The following is a 21816-nucleotide window of genomic DNA, read 5'->3' on the forward strand; positions in this document are numbered from 1 at the left end:
AGAAAGAAAAATTTTGCTGAATCCAGATCTGAAAATAATTTTTGTTGAATAATCAAAATAATTTTGTGCGAAAGTCAAAATAATTGCTAGAATATCAAAACGTTTCATAGCAATGTTTATCAGTTTTAACATTCCAACAAATTATTTTGATAATTGAACAAAAAATTATTCTCACATCTGTTTTTAGCAAAATTTTTAGACCTTTCAACAAAATCGTTCTTTCCGTGTAACAATTGAGTATTGTAAGTGTCCTATAAACTGCTCGACATTTGAACGAATAACGAAATATATTGCAGCATCTTGAAATTATTAAAAAAAGATTATTTTTCTTTCTAGACAGTATTCCATTCTATATATAAAATAATAATTTCCTACGGAATAAATTTTCCTCCATCATATATTATTATGTCTGTTATATAACTATATATTGTTATATCGATATGACACGATTTGTATGAGAAGTAGACATCCCGTGCGACTCATCGAGAGTGTTTCACCTTTATTTTCACCGTCTCATCGCGTGAAGCTGGTCGGCTGGTCACTCGCCACCCGGGGAGGGAAAGAAACCGTGAAGGCCTCGTCTCGAGGCCGCTCATGCACGCGAAATGAACGTCGCGGTTATAACGGTAGCGGTTCGAGAGATAACGGAAAAGATAGACGCCACGTGCTTCTGTGCATCTCGCCTCGGGATATCGCGATAATTATAATTACGATACACGCGATTCATGCCATGATAGAATCAGTTTGATTTTATGGTTGTTATTCGATGCTAAGATAAAAGTGTTTAGAAAGAAATTAACTAATTAGATTGAAATTATGAGTTAAATTTATAAACGTTGAAATTAACGGGTTGAAAAGATATTAGCATATTGTAATACATCGAAATAATATATTTTATTCAAAAAGTAATATGCAAAATTTAATCAATAAAGTATTCTGTAATTACGAACTACAAATATTCCTTTAGTCTTCTACTGACAAATAGTGAATTTTTTTCTGAATGAATTTTCTTCCTTGTGTACAAATGAAATTTTTTCTGAATGAATTTTCTTCCTAATTAATCGAGAGCAAAAATTTTACTCGCACTCCGTGACGATCTCGTTTTCTTCGGAACAGAAAATTTCACTTCCCCTCTCTTTCGTAGCGGAATACCTGTTCTTCGATCACGAAAGAGTACGCGTTGTAGGCTGAAGCCACGACGGTATCAACTATTAATTATAGTCTTGCTCCGTCGAGCCTGGCAATGTTGTTTTATCCATCACGGAAAATTTGTATCTAATGGAATGGGCGAGTTTTAGAAACACGCACGCGCTGTCGGCACCGATTTGTAACAAATAGCTAATTTATACGGACAATTTGACGTTTGATAGAACATGAGATTGAAATTTTTATAAATGATTTATGGGGATATCTAATTTTCATTCCAGTCTTATGACAATCTTTAATTATATGTTCTAACATCAGTATAATAAACGACTTTCTATTCAATTATTTTTTTTCTACTTCATTTATTTTTCTCTTTATTTATTTATTCTTCGTTTTTATTTTGCTGTTTTATACAAACAATTCATTAGTACTGTTTAACAATTATTTTTCACATATCGTGTATTATTAACACATGGAAATAGATTGTGACGAGAAAAGTATTTTAATGAGAATTTCTCTTGTTTGTGCGAGAAAAGTTACTTATTAATTTAATTACCGAAATAATGATATGATATTAAACAATTACATTTGTATTTTGTTAGAATGACATTTTATTCGAAAGTTTTTGTCTTTTTTTCTCTTAAAATTTATATTATCATTACCGTGTATAAGCGATAAATTCCAATGGGAACTAAACAGAAAATGAGGTCGTAAGCCAATGTACAAGTGCCATTGCTCCCAAGGAGACGTAGGTAGAACAATCATCCATAGTAGTCGAAGCGTTAAGCGTCGAGCTAATGGCCTTCCTCCAATGTGTAATAAATCGCCGGGTGTAACGATTATTATTATTATTAAGGACGCGTCATCGTCTCCTAACGAGCGCGTAGTGTCATGCGAAGGGTCCCCCTTCGCGGCGGATGCGTTTTTTTATTTACGACGGTGTCATCGGGCAGCGCTATCAGCTCTAGAACTCCCGATAGACGAAACCAGGTGTGTTCTCCAGGTAGAGCCTTCCTATGCGGCCCCAGAGATCGGCCGGATCGGACGGAGAGTGGGGCGCTCATATAAGACACCAGGCAAACGCCTCTCCCAGTGACCAGTCTCGACACGAAAACTCATCAGCCGAGCTTCCTCGGCTCCCACACGCAGACGAACGCAGAGAAAGAGAGAGCATATTGCCCAGGCATATACAAACCGGAATATATTTTTGCCGACTAGGGATTGACAATTCGGCGTTAGATCTATCGCACGCCGTTTTCTCAGGATGTCGCAGCAGATCCTTCCGCTCGTCCTGGTGCTCTTGGCTGCGCAAGGTGAGTCCTCTTCCGCTTCTTCTTTTTTTTTTATTTCTCCTCCGGCTCTTCTTCGGCTTCTCTCCTTCGTCTTCGGTTATTCCTCGCTTCGCCTCTGAGGTTCTTAGAGATTCAATGATTGAATCGACCGCGTTATAGATTAATATTCAATTTGTAATATATTGGTCTACATTTACGCATTAATTGAAAAGAATTTTTCTTCGAGAATTTTTAATATTCTTAACCTTTGTCATCGATTATTAATATTTTCAATGAATAATCTCGCCGGGTCGATGAGAGCAACGTAATTTTTGTTGTTTTTCGACTTTGAATATCGTGACTATCGAAATAATATTTGCAATATTTAAAATATATAATAAATACAAAAATTATAATTTAATACTGGCTTATAAATGATATTTATTTAATTGAAATAACGACTTAATATTAATTAATATTTTAATTTTATGTAAAATTTTTGGACATATAGTGAGATTTTCTTTTAGTAAAAGTGAATTACAATAATTTTATTGCAATAATAAATTAATAATAGGAAAAAGTTTACAAAATAAAATTTTTATATTATTTAATTAAATGTCTTAATTTTTTTTAGAAAAAAAGGTGATCTTGTTTTAATATCTTATAATAAATTTAATGCTTATATATAGATATTTAATTAAATGTTTTTATTTATTCCATCTTTAATTTCCATCGTGAAGTGTAAAATAATTTTTTATATTTTTATAACTTTATAAACACTTTATTAATTATTATCAACACACATTTTTTAATGATATTATTTAAATTTTGTTTTAAAATTTAACAATTACATTTTGTTTTTACATAATTTTATTTTATTGTATATATAACGCCATTAATGAGAAATTAATTGTTAAATTATGATTGATAATAAAAATGTATTTTAATGTAAAATTGTATTTTGATATTAAAAATATTGTACAAAATTTAAAATATTTTCTTAATTAATATTAATTAATAAATATTTACAATATTTACCAGTTATGCATATAAACATAATTATATCTCTCTCATCTCGACAACATAGAAATTAAGTATTTAGCAATATTTGCTTAAATCACGGAAATATCTGACATTTCTAGAAGTGGATCGCCTTTGATCTTGACTTGTTGATCTATCAACCGTTCGGCTTTCACTTTCGAGATAGGTACGTCCGCCTGGCTATCTTTATAAATAATAAGAGTCGATCAATAAAACCGAGACGTACCGAGCGCGAGGTGCGAGAATGAAAACGGTGAAATTTCCACGCGCAGCCGTCGTCGTTTCGCAGTGAAACTGAAAAACCGCGCGCGTATCGTTCTACTTTCCTTCGCGAATCGCGAATCGTCGCGATAAGCGCAGACGTTACCTCGATTAAGTCGATCGTCTCGTGTCCTCCGCGAGATCGATGATGATTCACGAGAGCGACCTACTTCGTTTTCTCCACTGATATGTATATGTATTACTGAAACGTGTACTTATATCAGTGGTTTTCTCATTGAGTGCGCGCGGCTGATTATCCTATCATTCTATATACCGACACGCATTATTAACACGCATTACCAGTCGTATTTATTATCACTTTTGCGCATTAGATAAGAAATATTACAGGTTTTCTATTAAATGAATATGAATTGTCATTTATCCATGATTTAATAATTTGAATTATTTTGTTCTTTCGTAACGGCCGTAGATATGCGAATTAAATTAGCCACCGAACAATTTAATATATTAAATTAATTATGAATTTCTTTTCCGGCAATTTTTTGATGATGTCGAAAGAAATCAGAGAGGGGGGAGGAGTCGATTAATTTTATATAATAAAGTTGTGCATGTTACATAATCATCAATTGTATAAAAAAAATTGTATAAAAAATTATAATGATGATAAAAATATAATTATTATGTTTTCGTTAAATTAGTCCCATGTTCGCGAAAGTAGAGAAAACTAGCGGGCATTTCGAGCAATTTCGCGTGGCAAAATTGCATAAATACTAATCTGATAAAAGAGAACAATGTCGTGGAGTTAGATAATGAGCTCGGATACAATTTTCATTGCACAATCCTCGCGACATTCGAGGCGCAGAATCTGTAGCGAACAGCGGGTCCACCGCACCGCAATTATTATACGCATCTCCGTAAGAACAATGGTGGCCATTCACCAGGTTTCACACATCTCGGAGAACTTTCTCCCGTGTGCCAGGAGTGAAAATATGAAAGTAGCTCAGCGTGCAGTTCACTCTTTCTCTCTCTCTCTCTCTCTCTCTCTCTCTCTCGCTGTTTATCTCTTTATCTCTGTCTTTTCTTCTTTCAGTTCTTCTCTCTTGTTTATAATCCTATTATTATTTAGCAAACATCTTTTATAGTGGAAACATGCTACTTATTTTATTTGCCACTCAAATCTTTCCGTTTGAATCTTTAAATACTTCTAAGAAATCTTATTTTTTTTCTAAATAAGAGAAGCAGGACTATTTCAATTAATGAACCAAGTAGTCTTATCTTCAATTTCTAGTTATCAAAATTTCTTATGATCATATATATAAGTTAGTCTAAACTTTATAGATATTATGTTCTTATTTTTTTTTATTTCAATTTTATTTATTTCATCATTCTATCTTATAATTTTGTTTTCAATTTTACTTCTATATTAGTCCTTATTATAACAAAAGAAATATCTATATTTCTTACATCAATTTCCATATCTTTATATTATTTAATTTGATTTTTAATTTCAATCTTTCTCTTTCTCTCTTTTTTCTCTGTGGATCATAATTATATTACGTATCATAAATGCCTTTTCATATTTTTTTCTTTTTCATTGCGACTTATAGACATCGATGACAGCGACGAAGGCATCTATCTGATTCTCGAAAATATATGATTGTCGATAACTCAGTTTTGTAACGCTTACGCAAGAGGTCTTACTTTCTACGGCGACATTTGAAAATATTACTTCGGGACTGATCGGGCAGCAGCCACTGTGCGCGTAATCCTCGCGGAGAAAAGTTCCGTTCATTCATCCATTTATTTATCTGCTTCCCACGCCTACTTTCCCGACGCGCCTATATACTGCGCGGAGTTGCAACGTAAACGTTGGCCGGTTCCGGAAGTAATGGCGGTGTAATGGGCATCGCGGGTAAACCGTTTCGCTCGGCTTGAGTTACCGATTGGACGATAAAAAGGGTGCAAACAGGAGGAAGGAAAGGAGAAATAGATCTCGTAAACGCCGTTGTTGTTCCGGCGTGCTTTTGTCGAGGAACGTTACACTTTACCGAGCTATAAAGGCGGGGCACTAACTTTGCGTTCCACGGGTTCTGTCGGTCTCGGGAAAGATCAAGTTTGCTTTATTTACCATGAAAAGGAACGTGAGAAGTGATAACGAGAGAGGGAGAGAGAGAGAGAGAGAGAGAGATATGATTTGCCTTGCTATTTGAAAATAACTCGAATGCATTTTTTCTTTCGGCTAGTCCGGTATAACGCGGAATTTAGGTATGTGACATTTAGTTTGATAGCAGGAAAATCAGGGAGCATTTTTATCTCAACTGTTGGCGTGACATTTAATTTAAAATTTTGATAAGTAGCTACTGAAAAAAAAACGTGAAATGTTACAACGATAAAGATAAATTAAATTCCATTCCGGGAAAAGGAGTTTGTTAAAAATCAGTATGTAGACACGCCGATTTCTTGCAAGCCAAATTCACATCTATATCTCGCTGCAAACGCTTTCGTCTCCTACAAGAAAATCGTTCCCCCCCCCCTCCCCCAACGACGAGTTCAACGACGAAATTACGGGAGACATTTTTTTTTTCGAGCCAGGACATTAACATTTACATTTTTATCGCGCGCTACTTCTCAAGTGTACTTTCTAAAAATTAACGACGATGTGTTTCACGCGCTGATCATCCGTCGAACCGCCTGCAATAAATCCGCGCTACGCCGCGCCGCGCCGCGAGAATTCTTCCTGCAGCGTAAAATCGATTCCTCGTAAATCCGAGCGAGGGACTTCCTTAAACCGTCACTCATTCGGGGGGGGGCCCCCGTGTTTTGCGCGGAGCGTGAAATCCTCTCGGGGGTGAGGAGCAAAGCGACCGCGCCGCCGCCGGCCGATCCTGCTTTCAGCGGCGAGCAGTTACGGCCGGTGAGCCGTTGCTCCGCGGCTACTTGCCTACGAGGAGGTCGTAAAGGAAGGGAAAGTAACCTGGTGCCACGTTAACTAAGCGTCCCGCTTACGTAATTCGCCACGACGTCTCCGTGGATGTCTCCACCTATTCGCGGCACCGCACCGTGACGGCGGTCGGTGCGGCGCGCGCAAATCGATTAATCGCGCCGCCAGTCTTGCCATCAATTAGGGGAGGGGGAGGGGAGAGGCAGAGAGAGATTCGTCTTCTTCACTTTTCGGGCGCGAGATCGCCCCTCACGGGTGGGCCCACGGCTCTTATTACGGACCCCTGACGGCATTTGCATAATTCTTGAAAGATAATACCTGGTAATCGCATCAGTCTGGATACATCGACGATCGTGAGAGTTTCTTCTTAGTCATTCGAGGAGATAAGGGAGATGAGAACTACTTTTTATGATCTTTATTGTTTGATTAATAAAGAGGGAGAACAAATAATCTGAGATCAGGAATTTATATTATATAAAGCAAATATTCAGTAATAGTAAATGATATTTTATATAAAAAGATTATATTATATAAATAGAAAAGAAAAATATTATATTCTATAAATAGAAACGACGGAAATGTTGTACGCGTAAAGTTTGATTTTATTTTGCAATCTGCAAAGCGAATTTACTTAAGAAATTAAAAGTTTTAAGTCTAGTGTTCTTGGAATTAAAAATTCTACACGGAAAGAACGATTTTGTTGAAAGGTTTAAAATTTTTGCTAAAAACAGATCCAAAAATAATTTTTTATTGAATCATCAAAATAATTTGTTGGAATGTTAAAACTGATAAGCATTGCTATAAAACGTTTTAATATTCTAGCAATTATTTTGACTTTCGTACAAAATTATTTTGATTATTGAACAAAAATTATTTTCAGATCTGGATTCGGCAAAATTGTTCTTTCCGTGTATGACTATTTATTGTTTTATACGCGAAATGAAAGAGAATATTTTAGGAATACGATATTTTCAAGTTACATTTGTGGGCTTTAAAATTTTAATATTTTTAAAATATTGAATTAAGGGAAACAACACAGAATAACAACCCAAATATTATAAAGATATTTTTAGTGATAATTAAGGCCACGCTGTTTACGCAATCCGATGGAAACTCACAATCTTTAGACGTCCTTTCTCAGACGGGCAAAGCTTGCTTCCCCACGAGATTATTCGTATCGTGAGATCGATCGTGCTTCGCTTTCCTTCCCTTATCCGTTCAGACTAGTTGGCCAACAGCGTGCAACTTTTCTGTGGCTAAAGGCTATAATATAAAAGTATATTTTTGCAGTATGTAAACGTGATGATCTCTCTCTTTCTCTCTCTCTCTCTCTCTCTCTCTCTCTCTCTCTCTCTCTCAGCAAGACGATTATCACATTGTTTACAGAATCTGTTTTAAATCTGTTTCGTTTCGATGTTTATCTAGATATTAAGATTTCAGAAAATTCTTTTCAACGTTTCGATTTTCTTTCGATGCCTCAAAAGATGTAAAAGAATTTTGTCTTCTAAATATATATTTTAAGTGTTTCCTGTAATTTACTATGGACTTTGTAATCAAAGATAATTGACATAATCAGGAATGATGAATCTTAAGTATCACGACTAAAGTCACTTTAATAACGTAATCAAGATCGAGATGAAAATAAAAGATTTGAGGCGTGGTACCATTAGAAATCTCTTGCGAAATGGTTTTAGAGATAGGGTCATGATCTCTCGTTTTGCTCCGAGCACCGAGAGATAGAACCTGTCGAAGATTCTGGTCGGTTGTTCCCTGAAGATCTTTTATTTTCATCTCAATCTCAATCTACAGATCTTGAGAGAGAGAGAGAGAGAGAGAGAGAGAGAGAGAGAAAAAGGTTGAGCAAGAGTGAGGGCTTCATTCCATTCTCAGATTGGATCTCTTAAGGGTGGGCGGTCGGAACAATGTAGCTTACAAGTCGAGAAAACAGCCGGAGAATGAAAATAGGAGGTGAGAAATAAAACTGAAATTGTTGACGAATGATTAATTGTGTGTAAACTCGTGCTTTTCGCGCTTCGTAAAATAGAATTAATCGAATCAACAGGATTTCTTTCGTGAACTACAATAAAAATAAATTATCCCAATGGATTTTTTATAACACAACGCTAACTCCTTAAAAAGCTAACTTAAGGATGAAATAGAAAATTTGAGAAGATTTTGAACGCATAATAAACGTAAAAATGATAACATAATTGTGCGACAGAAATTTATACAATAACTTTAGCAAACACGAGAGGGGCCCCAATGTTCCTCTAACTGGGAGTCGAGATGCGAGGATGAGAATGACATTATAAGTTAATAGACTGATAATCAACGGTCGGTCGATTCGTGCGCCAAAGGAGGACCGATAGAGGGGTCCATAGAGGTGGAGCAGGGGTGTGGAGCAGCACTGCCCCCGAAGGTTGCAAGTCAAGGCTAGGCACTTTCACTCGAGAGCAGAGTCTTGGGAGCGCGCCTCGTGTCGGCTTCCCACCTTATTTTACTATTTGCTTTTTCGTCGAATCATTAGCGAAACGATCGGACATCGTGGTAAAACGGCACCAGCAGTTTATGTTGCATGCGTACCTCCAATTTGCGCATGTAACCCCGATGGAGATCTCAAATGAGAATTCGAAACCTGTCTAATTCCCTATTCAATTTGAATTGCAAATAAAGTATAAAAATAGAAAAGGGCATTACTCTGGAAACCCTTGAAGTGTTCTTCTACTTTGAGGCCCCAAATTGGTTGAATGACTTGTACGCCTTATACATAAATCGCGTAATAATTTTAAGATGATAATTAAAGTCGCAAAGAACATATCTCTTGAGGCTTCTAGAAAAGATTATGTAAAATATTCCTATATCAATTCCGAAAGAATAAAAACATTTTTATATCTCTATATGATAGTAATATCCTGAATATAAATCAAAAGACGTCATCGGCATCTAGTTTCAACTTTTCACTTTCGACGTGAATATCCTTGTGCAAAGAATCGCGCGACTTGTGGTGAAAGAAATTCGTGATGTCATCCTGCCGCGGAATAATAAAAATTTCTCTATAACGCGGAAGAAGGATATGCATTCTAGGCACTTCATATATATTAATCAGTCGAGCGATATCCTTGAGCGACGAATTACTTTCGCGCATGCAACGATAGTAACTTTCGAATTGACTCAACAAATTTCAATTTATCGCGACGACTAAACGATTCTGAAATGGCGCACATTGCCAGAATCAAATATATATATAAATATACATTCCGGCATCCTTGATATTCACCGAGGCGCACGATGTCCTTCGACGAGGACACGTGCAGGAATTCGTGATTTTGATACGTCTATATATATGTGCACTCTGATATTTCGTAATCGCGACTCATTAGACGGGAACGAAAGGGAAAGGAAAGGATAATTAACACTTATCGAGGGGGGATTAATGACGCGATAAGTTGACGGATAAATTTGAGAGCTCATTAATGAGCATCCAGATAATTCACGCGGCTCGATTAGCGTCGAGAAAGTAGGGAATTGAGGCAGAGGAAAACCAGGAAGAGAAAAAAAACTATTAGCTTTAATCATAAATTAATCATGCACGAACGAGGAAATGAGGATACTCGCCCAAATTTCACATCACCAAGGACCAACCCAGCGGACACCAAGTTACATGTAATGTACCTGTTAGTTTTACCTAATTTCTCACTCAACAATATAACTACACGGAAAGAACGATTTTATTGAAAGGTCTAAAAATTTTGCTAAAAACAGATTTTTGAAAATAATTTTTTGTTGAATCATCAAAATAATTTGTTGGAATGTTAAAACTGATAAGCATTGCTATAAAACGTTTTGATATTTTAGCAATCATTTTGACTTTTGCACAAAATTATTTTGATTATTGAGCAAAAATTATTTTTAGATCTGAATACAGCAAAATTGTTCTTTCCGTGTATAATATAACATGTGTGTTACGTTATAGTTATATTGTTGAGTGGAAAATCACAACTATAACAGGTACGTTACATGTAACTTGGTGTTTGCTGGGAAGTTGCATCCTCCTAATCTTCCCAAACGAATTTCTTTCTTCCTCGCCGTGATCCCAGCCACGACTCGGACAAATTCCATCCCTGAAGAAGAGTACGAGGGACACACGGAAAGAACAATTTTGCTGGATCCAGATTTGAAAATAATTTTTGTTCAATAATCAAAATAATTTTGTTGGAAAGTCAAAATGATTGCTAGAATATCAAAACGTTTTATAGTAATGCTTATAATTTTTAACTTTCCAACTAATTATTTTGATGATCAAACTAGAATTATTTTCAGATCTGTATTTAGCAAAATTTTTAGACTTTTCAACAAAATCTTTCCGTGCAAGCGTTTACAGGCTTATTATTTGCAGGCTCGCTAGGCCAGAAGCAGCAGCAGGAGGATCCGTGCCAGACGAAGTCACGGGTGGTGGGCGACTCCGAGTACTGCGACCGCTACTGGGAGTGCGTGAACGGCCGCCCGGAGCTGTTCGACTGTCCGAACGGCCTCGTGTTCGCCGGTAAGCACCGCGGCGTCACCGAGGGCTGCGACTACCCGTGGCGCGCCAACTACTGCGATGGCAAGCGCCAGGCGAATCCGCCGATCGCGACCGAGCACTGCGACTGGCTGTACGGTATCTTCGGCCACGAGACCTCCTGCACCAGGTACTGGACCTGCTGGAACGGCACCGCCACCGAGCAGCTCTGCATAGGCGGTCTGCTCTACAACGAGCGGGCCAGATCCTGCGACTGGCCCGAGAACGTCGAGGGATGCCAGAAGCATCGTGAGTACAATGACCCTTCAAATCGAGAGCTAGCGAGAGGAAATTTTATCATAAAGTTGAGATTAGAATTGATATGTTAGAGAACTTGAGAGACGATTGATGTGGAGAAAGATAAAAAAAGGAAGATATCTCGCATAAGAAATGATGTTAATGAACGGACACCGTTTGGAAGTCGAATGTCTTTTGAGAAATAAGCGCGATGTTCCGTGCAAATAGCATTCGATTCTCATCAATTACTTTAAACCCTGCAGATTGGACCTCTTCACTTTCTTATTTGTATCTTCGTTTATTTATAACTTTTATCTTTGGAATTAAATTGGCATTCGGCTAAATTCAGCGGAGACGCCTCTAAGATGCGATTTTAGGCGGATTTAATTCACGAGAAGCGGAATCTTAACGATCATTTTCACTTTCGAAAGTGGGCGGACAGGACGCGCGCGATGCGTTTCCTCGTGTGCCCACTTCTCGGAGTTCCTTCCAGGAGTCAGTGCCCAAGGAAAAATGGGCGAGGCACTTAATTAGCATTCGAAGCGAATTCTCGTCGCGCCTTTCTTCACCCCTCCCACTCCCCTCTTCGCCCGCGAGATCCGATAAAACGCGTTTATCGGTTTATTATTAATTCGCGTCGCCTCTCTCTGAATGTCAAACGCTGGCCGATGCATCGATCCTCCATGCGAGATCGTATTTCTCTTTTATGAGGTTGAAAGCGACAAAAAATATTTCAAAATTAGGACAAGTATTGAATATCCTTTGCAATATTAAAAATTCTTTTAGGAAGACAAAGATGAAGAAAAATTATTTGAAACTTATATTTTAAAATAATTTTTCATATATGAAATGTTTTATTTAATATTGATGACTTAATTAATAAATTAACATCAATCTTTTGAAAATCTTAGAGATGTCTTGAAACTCACGGCAATTAACTTCCGCGCATATGTCCGAGTGAAAGAAGAAAAAAAAGAGGGACATTCGCGAATGTGTACACTGCATAATTAAATTTCGAATTAATCCATCATCGGTAGGTCCCGAACGAAAGTTTTCGACTTTCACTTAATCGACGTCGCGTCAGTTCGCAATAAAGCAAGAAATTTATTATACAATTTTTTATTAAATATCAAGATAATTTATTATACAATTTCTTATTAAATATCAAGAAATTTACCAAAAAGTCAACCAATTTGCAACTCAAAATTCTCTATTTTTACTTTAATAGTTGACACTTTGACTTATATAATAGTTCATTTATATGCATATGAACAGCGCGTACAGTTTTTTGCGTGTCTCAATCGCCGTTAGCTAAGTGGTTCCTCGAAAGCGTCGAGAGCCCCTAGGCGCACGTCCCAATTAGACTGTAGAAGTAAAACGCAGCCTGTTTGCAGCACTCTGTAACGACGACGCGAACGGCAACGTGCCGCTGGGCAAGTCGTGCAACCGTTACTGGCAGTGCCAGGGTGGTTACCCGCGGTTGCAGCGCTGCCCGGCCATGCTGGTGTTCGACAGGCGGTCGCTGAGATGCGTGGTGCCGCCGACGGAGGACTGCGACGTTCCCACGACGCCGCCGCCCACCGAGGGCGAGCTGTCCGACGGCCGCAACGAGCAGGAGCCCGAGGAGGAGAATCTGCCGCCCGGAGTTGCGCCCCTGCCGTCCGGCGCTCTGCCAATCCCCCTGCGGGCGCGCCCCAGGAACTAAAAATCGTCAGGCAGGTCGTCCGGCCCGGAAGGACGAAGGAAGCGCCAGGAGATCCCCTTCTCGACGAGCGAGATCCCGGAGATCGTCGATCGGTGCGGAGAACTCGGACAAGTTCTCTCGTCGAGATCCTCCCCAGATTCTCGCGCAGCTCTACTCGCATGTAATTTTATAATTCTAGAATTCTCATAAGGACGAATTTTTTTGACATTTTTTTTTAACTTCTTAGATTTCTTTTAATGTTCCCTCCGAAATTACCCCCGAGTGTGACGGAGAAGCTCAGGTTCCGCAATTTCTCAAGGAAAAGTTCTTTGTTACTTCACGTGGATAAAAATCTTCGTTTCACCTTTGCCACAAGGAAGATATTAATTTTCAGATAGGAATATAAAATTTAAATTTATAAAGTAAAAGTGAGAGTGGCAACTGCCTGTACAATTACACAGTTCTTCTCAATTAATGAGCATTTTATTCACGAATTTCAATTCACGAATAAAAAGGGAGAAACTTATCAATAGAATGAATTTTAATTTGCGATCTAAGATAATTTAACTCATGAAAAATTGAATAAAACTTTCTAATTATTTAACAATGGAAAAGTTCTCAAAGTCAGTTGAATGTTTTTTACAAGAACATGTAAGCTGTAAAAAAAATAGCCAAGCGTGATATAAAAGATCGATCTTAAAAGTTTCAATTTTTTTAAAAATATTAAAAAAAGTATTGCGTAAAAAATATAATATCGAAAAAAAAATCAATTCGACAAAATATTCACAAATGCAGGATTGTTTTTCAAGAAACGGAAATTATAGAGTCGATAAAAATGAGAAAGACCGAGACTTCCGTCGATCTAGGAATTTGACCGATCGAGCTCTCCTGCCTCCTCAACGGAGGCTCGCATTACTAATCGATAATAACGTTAATTAATGAACATCTCGTTTCTTCGCGGTTCCTGGACCGTTCACCATTCGCCTCCGTCGCATCAGTCGAGATGTAAATATTTTCCCCGTCACATCCCTCTCATCCCCGTCCCCGCGCTCTCGTAATCGTAAGACTCGTACCACGTATTATATGTAGATCGATTGGAATAAACTGTACGTTGTATATTTTTTATACGCATGTCCAGATTTTATTCAATGTTGCCTGGCTGTACATTGTTACTATATATTTATCATAAATACATTATATGTATTACATATCGTATTACGTATAAATACACTATATGTACTACATATCGTACTTGCTCTTCACGCACTGTACAATACAATTGGTCCCCTCTAAACGTCTATTAATAATAATTTACGTTTGATAAATCTTCGTCTATTGGCAACAAACCAAAATCAAATCTAACAGGAATACATTCATCTTTTTTATTCCGTCCTTATTAATTAATTCCTTCTAGTTACTCTCTGCGTAAAAATATTTGTATTATTAACATTTTATAATTTTATATATGTTCACGTAATTTTCTCATAATTCTTATAACTGATGTTTCTCCTCAGTTCTTCTTTCTGAAACAATTTCTAGAATCAATCTTGTCCTGTGATAATGCAACTTTTTACAATTGTAAACATTTTTTTAGCTATATCTGTAAAAATCTCCAAATAACATATTGTTCTCAGTTCTTCTTTCTGAAACAATTTCTAGAATCAATCTTGCCCTGTGATAATGCAACTTTTTACAATTGTAAACATTTTTTTAGCTATATCTGTAAAAATCTCAAAATAATATATTATTATATTTTTTTGCCAAATTCGTTGATTTGAAGTACCGGCTGATGGTCGGAAATGTGCCTCCGCGTTTAAACACCATTTGAGCTGAAAAGACACGTAAATATACAATTAGAAAATTAAAATATCTCTACTTATGTTCTGCATTAAATTGAGTTAACATGTACCTCGATTTCGATAAGCACGTAAATTTTTGTACTTTTTATCGACGATATTATTAGATTAGATGTTCGAGTTTGTTCAAATCAAGCTAGAAGTTAAGATTTTGATCTGTAGCTTGTAGCTTTTAAATATAAAGTGTTAAATACAAACCAGTGAGGAACTTCGTGCGGATCCAGACAAGTCAGGCTCACCGAGTCGAACAGTTTTCCTTCTCCGCAGGTGAGAAGTCGCGGATGTCCGTCGACACAGGTGATCAACCTACCGCAGTCATTTGGCACAGGGAATCTGAAAATCATGCCATTTATAAATCTCTGATTTGCACAGATAAATATAAAAGTTTGAATTTATATCACTTCAATATCAACGTTCAAATAATAACTGCTCGCTTTAAACTACACTTCGGAAATTTACAGCGAAATATCTATAGGATTCCGTGACTGAAAAAAAGATTTAGCAGTTGCACGTTTTGTAAATAATAAAAAGTATTATAGTAAACTTTCCCATTTTTGTCCCAATATTCAGAACAGCTTTGATGTAATTTGGAAGGAAAGAATAACGTGTTTGTTAACGTGGCAAAAATTTGAATATTTGCGAGTAAAACACGCGCGTCGACATTTATCTCTTTCTCTCTTTCGTTCTCTCGATCTTTCTCAAAAGGCGACCGGTTTTTAAATCGAAGCGCTACGCACAAATGTCTGACATTTAACGGCGTCGACTTCTTTTACTCTCACGATCTTCGATGGCGGGCAATATTTCCTCCCGGTGAATCTTCCTCGTAATAAAAGAGAGAAATAGAGAAAAAGAGAGACTAAGATAAAGAATTTTATTATACCTTGCGGCTGTGCGCAGTAAAATAATTACACACACAATTTCAACAAATACGCAATCGAAAATTTACATGCGTGGGTCATCTGATGAAAGAAATCTGATGATACGATCGAAGATACATGTATATCTAGATTTTTATTATGATTGGAAGAGAATATAAGAGATATGTTAAGCTACTGAGAATCTCGAATATAATAAGATAATTTTTAGTGAAATATTTAAATTAGATATAAGATAATATATGTGAAATTCAAATTAATTTCGATAGACGGATAAAAAAGAAAGAATATATTGTATTGCAGAGATCAGCGATTTGCAAGTTTAGCGTATATTAGAGTAATCGATAAATTATCATCAATCAATCAGTATAATCAATCAATTATCAATCCGTATCGAGAAAGAGAATGATATTGATGAACGTGCTCAGTCACAAAAGATTGAGAGATTAAATTCTTCCAGCTTTCCAAGAAGAGAGAAAGAATGAAAGAAAGCGAACGCGCTTTAAAAAACGCTTGTCCGCCCGGAGTGCGACGACCCCCGTCGCTGCAGTTTTTATTTCCGCCGTGGACTCTCTCATTACGAGTGATTTCTCGGAAGTGCCGTCCCGTATATAATCGCGCGCGTTGGCACGTGCATTACACCTACCTCGGGTGGGGCCAGAACTTGGCGGCGGGGCTGTGCGGGGGCAGCTTGTGCGGGCACTTGAAGCCCACTATAGTCTCGGGGTTGCAAAGGGGGATGAGCTCGTCCGGCCAGACGCACGTGCGAGTCTTGCCGTTGTAGACCAGGCCGGGGTCGCAGTGTGCCTGCAGCGGATCACCGTGGACGCACTTGATGTAAGTGGTGCTGCAGCTGTCGCTCTCCGGGTATATACCGAACTGGTACTCGCAGCCCGGGCTGCTGATCGGCGTGTCTGCAATGGTGGAAGGTGTTTCGTTCCTGTTATCTACTTAATTTCTGCAAAAGTGTTATCCGTCCAATAAAGGATACGCTTTAGCGTCTCTTTCACGATGAATCATCATGAAGCGAAAAAATGTACTTGGCAGGAGACGCTACCGCGTCTCCTGATTGTATGTCTACGGGAGGGGGGAAAGATGCGTTTGAAAGCAAACTAAACGCGTCATTCGACAAGAAAGAGATTTCTCATGTCTAGGGTTGTCATATAAAAATTTTCAAAACTAGAACTTACAAGCCAAAAACCCCGGACATTTCTGCATGTGCAGTCCCGGACGCATTATAAAAAAAAGGGTGTGTAATAGATTAGCGGCTTGTTTCTGAATAATTACGCGGAAGGAGTAAAAATATTTAAAAAATTCTTTGAGAAAATTTTAAAATCCCGGACGCCTTGGGAAAATCCCCCCGGACGCCCTAAAAAAGAGGACAGTGTCCGGGGAAAAGAGGATGGATGGCAACCCTACTTACGTCATACTTTTTTTATAAACATTGCAAAAGTAGATAATTCTAAAGTCTTCTGGTCGAAAGAATATACGTTCAATGAACCATTGTTTTGCGGTGAATTTTTTTTGTCTGCGCGTGCAGTGGAGTAAAATGCATCGGTATGTTGTTAGTGGTTTTTGTTAGCGTCAACCTTTTTGGCGCAATAAAATATGAAAAACAAGAAACTGGAAACTGGAAAGTCAATTGCGATTGCGTGGAGAGATTGAGCCGGTTGAGAAATATAAGCGATTCAAAGAGATTCGCTTGAAGGCGAAATCATAATGATTGGCGTTAACGCGACCCACTAAAATGCTGCCAAAATCACTTGTTCCGTACTTTTACTTTCCCGACAAGCACGCTTCTTTCGCCTTGACTGATTTTTCATTTTTATATAATTTTTTTACTTTTATACATGTATATAAGTAATATAGTTTTCTTACGAAAAAAACAATATTATAAATAATAGCAAAAGATATATACCATAAGTCATATTGATTTTATTATACATGTATGTATATTATATATGTAATATACATATAATTAATAAATATAAATTCATTATATATATCTTATATTTGTGTATGTATGTATTCTTCCGAGTCTTTTGCCTCTTGTCAGACCCGTCATTGTATTTCTGTGATGTGCGCTATTTACAATTTATGTACATAGATAAACGGGACCCACAGCCGGTTTTAACGCCGGTTTCGGACGGTCTGTAATAATTTACAGAGGTTTTCATGGCAAGACATAATTCTCGGTGGTGATTACTGCTGCCAGAGAGATAGCGATCGAATAAAAATCCGCTGTTTCTAGACTTTCTAGTACGGATTTGTACCCGGGTCTTTGGCACCAAAAGCAGACAACTCGATCTCTGCGTCACGATCGCTACATTGTATGTATGTGTTATATATACAGGGCTGGGCAAAATACATCATTAAAGTATTTGAAATACAAAATACAAAATACTGACAGTCTTAGTATTTGAATTACAAAATATAAAATACTTTTAATTTAATCTTTCAATTACAATAATATATTTATAATGTTAAACTCTCCCCTCCAACAGTTTCCTCTCCATTTTTAGAGAGAGAAAGATAAGTTATTTTACTCTTTTATACTCTTTAACAGTCCTATTGTCCTGTATCAACTGCACGAGAAATCTATTTACTAATGTAAAATTATGAAATTTGACTCTGATGATTTGATATTGCTTGAAACTTGACGAAAATAATTAATGTCGCTAATTGTCATATAAGAAGAATTTAAGTTTATAATTGTAGTTAAAAATTTTTATCAATAATTTCTTTAGTATTTCAAATACAAAATAGATTGAAATTATATTTGAAATACAAAATACAAATTGTATTTCAAATATTGTATTTCAATATTGTATTTCAAATACAAGTATTTGAAATATGCCCAGCCGTGTATATATACATATAAAATAATGGGTGAGCGTAAGCATATCATGAATATAGTACTTACAGTCAGCCTTGCGATTGCCGCAATCGACGGCCCAATTGTAATTGCAATGATTATGAACGGCACCGTGTCCGTCAAACAGAAGTCCGTTCTCGCAGTATTCGAAGGTCAGCGTGCCGTTCGTGCACAAGAAGAAGGCTCCGCAATCTTCAGGGTGAGCGTAAGCATGAATACCGTAAGGATCGGGGCATGGCGGAGCATCGAGTAGGGTGGCACCTTGAGCTGTGAAATGAGAATTTACGTAATGAAAAAAAGCACTCTCTTTTAATAATAAATCTTTGTTCTTCAAGATGCAATTGGAGTAATGTTTTTTTATGTAAAAATATTATGTAGGTACAATACATTAATTGAAACCTGCAATGTAATTTATTAATATGACATAATGCATATTATAATATATTATAATATTAAACATATAATACTTATTATAAATTTGATTTTTATTTCAATAAATAATATAGAATTATATATATGTTATTTATATATAATATATGTACAATAAATTGTGACGTTTTATTGTATATTATACATAAATAATATAAATATATATAATTACTCAATATTAATTATTCTATTATGTTTAAGTATCTTTTAATAAGGAACAAAGTAAAAATAAGTTTTATCATAATTAAAGAAAGAAAATATGTATACGATATCGATAAAACGTAAAATTAATTAAATAACTTGATTTAGTTAGACTCGTTCTTTTTAATAAAAATTTGCGCATTTTGCGACGCATCGTCTTGTTTAAATAAATGGCGATGAACAAAAATCCATATCAATGAAAAAAAAGGGATTTTGTCGATCAAGTTTGATTGATTTATCGACTTGTAAAGATCGATTCGCATGACAGCCTCGCGAATGTCGGCTCTCCTGAACTTTTTCCGCGAACGCGCGCAGCGAGGCGGAATGTAACGTCGAGCACCATATTTATTTTTCTATACATATAGAAATGCAAAAAAAATGCAGCAGCAAACGACTCGTAAAATAATATTCAGATTTTATTGCTGAAAAAATGAAGACTGGAAAAAAGTAGCGATATTGTTAAAAATTATTTTTGAAAAAACGACCTTGAAAGCATAAAAGAGATGCACAAAAAAATCTAAAACTGTCCAAATGATGTTATTAAACAAAAATGGATCATTCTAAAATATGAATCAAAACATCCAACGATTATTGAAAAATTAGGAAATTGTTAAACGCGATTTTTTAAAAATCAAATCTCTTAATAAAAATAATGATAAAAAAATCATCCTACTCCACAATTCAGCTGCATCGCTGATCGCTCCGTTACGTTTTTCAACGATCACTTCGGAATGTCCGCCGTTATGTCACACACGCGGTTCTTAACATATGGTGTCTCGACGGTGAAAGCCTCGCGGGCTCGAGGGTGATGTCGCAACCTGTCGGTAGCCCGTGGAGAAGACGAAAGCGTTCACACCTGCGGGGAGGCAGTCCTCGGTGGAAGACGAGAAGCGCATACCGAGGCGGAGATGCACGCGGGCACGATGCGCGAGGTAGGTGTAGGGTTGCGCGCGTAGGTGAAGGTATAAGCACGCGGGTGGTTACACGGTGGTTGGCGCGGGTGGCGGTGGTGGTGGAGACTTACCACGTGCGAGGACTGCCAGGAGCAGCAGCAGGGTCACGCTCCTCGAGTAGCTCATCTTCACTCCGGCACTACGTTCGGCTTGACTACTGCCTCTGACGGCGAAGTCGGCGATTGGCGCGCACTTTAGGTGTCGGCCTCGGTACACCTCCGGACACGATCCCGTCCGCTCCCTTCACTCCCTTCACCGCTGCTTTTGCCGAACCCCACCAGGATCCCCCTTGGTCGCCCCGCTGGTTTGCCTATACGTGCTCGGCAAACCTGCCGACCAGCGGCGCCGAGCGTGATGAATTGTCCGGGTGTCGCGATTCGGATCCTTCATGCAGCGTCGCATAGATATATTGATTTGGAGAGAGAAAGAGAGAAAAGAGCGAATTTAAGCCCGAATAAATTGCCAAGGAGAAAGTCGGGGAAAGAGTTCTCTAGAATGTACGCAAAACATATTGAAAAACACGCATCAGCAGATAAATCCTGCAAGAGTGTCGCGAATTAGATGTCAACGAAAGAAAAGAATAATATAGCCGGAAGTTCCTTTGCTTCGGCATTGTTTGTGCGACGATCGAGACATCGCGAAATAAATTAATTTTATTACTTTACGAATTAATTTAATGAAAACTAAATTTAAAAAAAGAGTCACATTGCCAACTTTCAAGACGCAAATCCAAGAAAAGCCGGATGTAGCAATCAATTTAATCAGTTGGTTAAATCTAAGCGATATTGCAACAACCATAATAAATACGTTTGTAACGATCATCGTATCGGAAGAGCTATCGAGGAATTCTATTTTTAAGCAGTTGAGCACTCTCTGCGTGCGCCTTACGTAATGATTCGTATGAAGAAACGTATATAGGAATATTTCTATGGACGGAGGAACGACTCGCGCGCGATCCGTCATTCTTTTAATCATTCCAATCTACCTCGGCATCGCGATAAATCGCGGGAGAGCGCATCGCGTGCGAATAAACGACTTAATGCCGAAGCACAATCTTCCTGCACCTCTCTCGAAATGTCCGAGAGGATGCAACGTCCTCGGCGGAGCGCACGACTCTCCGCGTTCGAATACAATGTTGCACAAGTAAAACGCTCGTTATTTTTCCGCGTGCTTATTTTACCGCGTATAGTGTTTATGCGCTTTCGGTGAACGGCTGCGCAAACGGAGGCATTATCATATCATATATGACGCTTCGCATAAATAACAGCTTCAAGGATCGCGTTCACGGTGCGATTGTAGTAGGTGAAAGATACTTGAAAGATATTTGCTACTAATCGAGGGAGCTTTCGCTACAGGGAGCTCTCTCTCTCTCTCTCTCTCTCATCAAGAAATTGTGATCTTAAAAGCTTTTGTCTCAAGTAAATTATAATCCAGTTTAAACAGTCATCTTTTTAAAAATTAATAACATAATAAATGTATTAATAATATAGTTATAAACTCGCGGTAGAAATATCCCAGCAAACACAG

The 21816-nt window shown here is 37.5% G+C and overlaps 2 protein-coding genes across 2 annotated transcripts; one reads left to right on the plus strand and one right to left on the minus strand.

Moving 5' to 3' along the window:
* Nucleotides 1–2278: 2278 nt before the first annotated feature.
* On the plus strand, nt 2279–14225 carry LOC105454572 (chondroitin proteoglycan-2-like). Its single transcript, XM_011697248.1, has 3 exons — nt 2279–2459; nt 11018–11428; nt 12811–14225. The coding sequence occupies exons 1-3, from the start codon at nt 2411–2413 to the stop codon at nt 13119–13121; spliced, it is 771 nt and encodes a 256-aa protein (XP_011695550.1). The 5' UTR covers nt 2279–2410; the 3' UTR covers nt 13122–14225.
* Nucleotides 14219–20484, minus strand: LOC105454571. The gene is made up of 5 exons (XM_011697247.1): nt 20361–20484; nt 18755–18973; nt 16478–16745; nt 15155–15289; nt 14219–14929 (listed from the first exon to the last, which is right to left on the minus strand). The coding sequence occupies exons 1-5, from the start codon at nt 20413–20415 to the stop codon at nt 14914–14916; spliced, it is 693 nt and encodes a 230-aa protein (XP_011695549.1). The 5' UTR covers nt 20416–20484; the 3' UTR covers nt 14219–14913.
* Nucleotides 20485–21816: the final 1332 nt, after the last annotated feature.

This window comes from Wasmannia auropunctata, unplaced genomic scaffold (genome assembly GCF_000956235.1).
Source record: "Wasmannia auropunctata unplaced genomic scaffold, wasmannia.A_1.0 LD335981.1, whole genome shotgun sequence".
Lineage (NCBI taxonomy): Eukaryota > Metazoa > Arthropoda > Insecta > Hymenoptera > Formicidae > Wasmannia > Wasmannia auropunctata.

What these genes read in the sequence shown, in the direction of transcription:
- LOC105454572 (XM_011697248.1), top strand. Translation starts at nt 2,411, where the DNA reads ATGTCGCAGCAGATCCTTCCGCTCGTCCTGGTGCTCTTGGCTGCGCAA. An exon ending in GGTGCTCTTGGCTGCGCAAG is followed by an intron (nt 2,460 to 11,017) that starts GTGAGTCCTCTT and finishes TATTATTTGCAG; the next exon opens with GCTCGCTAGGCCAGAAGCAG. An exon ending in CGAGGGATGCCAGAAGCATC is followed by an intron (nt 11,429 to 12,810) that starts GTGAGTACAATG and finishes GCCTGTTTGCAG; the next exon opens with CACTCTGTAACGACGACGCG.
- LOC105454571 (XM_011697247.1), bottom strand. Translation starts at nt 20,415, where the DNA reads ATGAGCTACTCGAGGAGCGTGACCCTGCTGCTGCTCCTGGCAGTCCTC. An exon ending in CCTGGCAGTCCTCGCACGTG is followed by an intron (nt 18,974 to 20,360) that starts GTAAGTCTCCAC and finishes CTCATTTCACAG; the next exon opens with CTCAAGGTGCCACCCTACTC. An exon ending in AAGTTCTGGCCCCACCCGAG is followed by an intron (nt 15,290 to 16,477) that starts GTAGGTGTAATG and finishes CATGATTTTCAG; the next exon opens with ATTCCCTGTGCCAAATGACT.